The 3,109-nt window shown below is 35.4% G+C and overlaps 1 protein-coding gene across 1 annotated transcript; it reads right to left on the reverse strand.

Annotated features, from left to right (window-relative positions):
* LOC114742717 (receptor-like protein EIX2) lies at positions 1–2,575 on the reverse strand. The gene is made up of 3 exons (XM_028930937.1): positions 2,248–2,575; positions 658–2,104; positions 1–547 (listed from the first exon to the last, which is right to left on the reverse strand). The coding sequence occupies exons 1-3, from the start codon at positions 2,573–2,575 to the stop codon at positions 1–3; spliced, it is 2,322 nt and encodes a 773-aa protein (XP_028786770.1).
* Positions 2,576–3,109: the final 534 nt, after the last annotated feature.

The raw sequence follows: 3,109 nt of genomic DNA on the forward strand, positions 1-3,109 counted from the left end.
TTAGCTAAAGCTTTTGAAGAAGAGGGCCCAAGCAACATAAAGTTGATTCGCCAAGTGATCATACCATCGGAAAAATTTGTATCTCCATGCTCTAATGAGGAAGAGAGAAGCACAAGCTCCCCAAAAACCTGCTGCAAATCCAACCCCCATACCACGATACAATGACTTTAGAAAGCCGTCATCTTCATCTCCTTCAGCTAGCTTTGAGTCATGAGTTTCTTCTTTATTATTGCACTTATTTGGAAGAGGATCTCCACAAAGTTCAGGATTGCCAACAAAACTCCAAGAATCAAAAGTTTGAATTTGGGTTCCCAATGGAATTTGTCCAACGAAATTGTTGTATGAGAGGTTCAAATAATCAAGAAAAGACAAATTGGATATTGTTGAAGGAATTTCTCCAGAAAGTTTGTTGTAGCTAAGATCAAGAGATTCCAATTTCATACCTCCAATTTCTTTGGGAATTTTCCCAGTCAAATAGTTTCGAGACAAATTCAAGGACTGTATTTGACTGTTACTAATTAGTTCTTCAGGAATTTCTCCACTCAAACTATTAGCAGAAAAATCAATAACACCACCGTAGAATATAGAAGACGGTCAAATGTTTGGTAGTCAAATTCTCTTCCTTTCATAAATATTTTCAAGATTTCATTAGGCAACGTTGCCACAGAATCTGGAGGCGTCATGTTGAATAGGCAATGAGGTATGGATCCTGAAAGCTTATTTTCAGCCAGATCAAGTATTGTCAAATGAGAAAGGTTGCATAATTTTGATGGAATACTGCCCACAAATTGATTGGCCCTCAATTTAATAACTACCAAATATTGCGCCACTGGATTTGGCAAACTTCCAGAAAATTTATTTTTCTCTAAAATGAGGTATTCCAAATAGGTCCAATTTAGCATGTTTGACGAAAATTTTCCAAAGAAACTATTATCACCCAAATCCAACAAACGAAGATTCAATGAAGCCAATGAGGGAGGAACTTCACCTATCAGCTTATTACTCCCTAAATTAAGTAAATATAATTGTTTCCAATTGGCCAAGCAATCGGGAAGTGCTCCGCCCAAATGATTATATGATAAGTCCAAGTAACTCAACATGCTCTCTCCCTTGCTCTCTAGTTGGCACAATAATGAGAAAATAGATCCTGATAAAGAGTTGTGAGATGCATCAAAGTAAGAGATATTTGCTGATAGTGAGACGTTGGATATGTCATCACTAATCAAGTTGTTTGAGATATCAACATGAAATATTCCTACTACAAAGCTCCAAAATATACCTGCATCAATTTTTGAAATCCCAGATCTAGAAATATCTAGACTTCTTAAAGACCGTTGTGTGTATAGCCATGATGGAACATTATGACCTATGCTTGTGTTGCTCAAATCCAACTCCTCAAGTTGAAATGGTGGGACCCATTTAGGATCAAAGTCAAATTCAAAACTTGTTGAGCTTAAGTCCAATGATGTTAAATTTGAGAGATTGGCAAAATTCATTTCAGAAAGAACACCTATCCACGGATTGCCACTGATGTCTAAATGATATAATTTATGGAGTTGTCCCAAGGTTTCTGGAATATTGCCGTTCAATTGATTGTAGGACAAGTCTAAGTAGAACAAGGAAGAAATATTTCCAAGAGACGATGGAATTATGCCATGGAACAAATTGTGATAGATTTCCAAGTCTTGCAACTGTTCAAATTGGCCTAACCAATCTGGAATTGATCCTTCGAGATTATTATACCCTAAATCTAAATACTTGAGATTTTGAAGATTGAGCAAAGACTTCGGCAATTGTCCATAGAAATTGCAACCAAAAAGGTTAAGATTATAGATGTGATTGGTGATATTAAAAAATGAATCAAGTAATTTTGACTTCACCGTATAAAAGTTGTAAGAAAGATCAAGAACTTCAAGTGACGTAAAATTGGCACAATCGAGGGAAGGAAAATCTCTTAATCCACAACCACTCAAGTGTAACTCAGAGAGTGAAGGAAGCATGGCTATATGCTGGAGCCATTTGGTATCATTTCCAATATCACTGTCACTAAGGTTAAGATATTTTAAAGAAGAAAGTTGGGAAAGCCAGTGAAGGTCATTTATGACTAAATCATAATTATATGAAAAGTCAAGATAAAGCAGAGCAACAGAGAAACTTGCTGAGTTGGAAGGAAGTAACAAGTGATTGGTTGTGAAATTTGTGAGCATCAAAGGGAGGTTTGGAGATTTGGCATGGTGGCATACTCACAGTTTTCAAAGTCATTGTCGCTCAAGTCCAAGTGGTTGAGAAATTCAAGTTGAAGCACACACAGATTAATCTCACCTCCTAATGAATGATTGAAGAGAGAAAGCTCTGTGACTCTTCCGGTGATGTTGTGGCAGTGAACTCCCTCCCATAAACAGCAGTCTTTTTCAACACTCCAAGATGAGAGTTGGTTGGTTGGATCGACCACTCCTTGTTTGAAGATGAAAAGCAAACTTTGATCATTTTCATCGCAACTGATCACCCTGTTGAATGTTGTTGCAAATAACAGAAACAAGAAAAGAAAAGATATTTGTGAAGCGAAGCTCGCCATTGTGGTAAGTGAGTTCGAGTATGATGGCCTCAATGAAGTCTTTACATTTTATATGTGTGTGTGTGTGAATGTTTATAGACACACGCGCGTATATAGGAAAATCTAAAGTAAACAAAAACTTAAATGCCTTAAAAAATTGATAACCACATGATATTTCTTATTATCAAGTCTACTAATATCTTTAAGTCTTCCCGTCTTTTCAATACAAAATCGTGTCATGAATAAGAAAATACCACAGATATAATATATGACATATTTAGATCCTTTTAAAGTTAGCAGGCGTTAGGGAAAAACTGGAGAAAATTATGCGCAAAAATATTGAAGGCTAATAGCTCAATGATTTTATTTTATTTTAAAATGTTTGAAAACAAAACAAATCCTACATGGGCTCCACATGGAGATTAAAGAATCATCATCACTATTTTATGACTTATAAATAAAATAACTTATGACAAATTTTGCATTTTATATTATTATTAATTATAAAAGGAGTATAAGGAGTATACAAACACGCACTCACGTAATGAACTCAAA

The sequence above is a fragment of the Neltuma alba genome, unplaced genomic scaffold (genome assembly GCF_004799145.2).
Source record: "Neltuma alba isolate B1F8T4 unplaced genomic scaffold, ASM479914v2 tig00003861_pilon, whole genome shotgun sequence".
Taxonomy (NCBI): Eukaryota; Viridiplantae; Streptophyta; class Magnoliopsida; order Fabales; family Fabaceae; genus Neltuma; species Neltuma alba.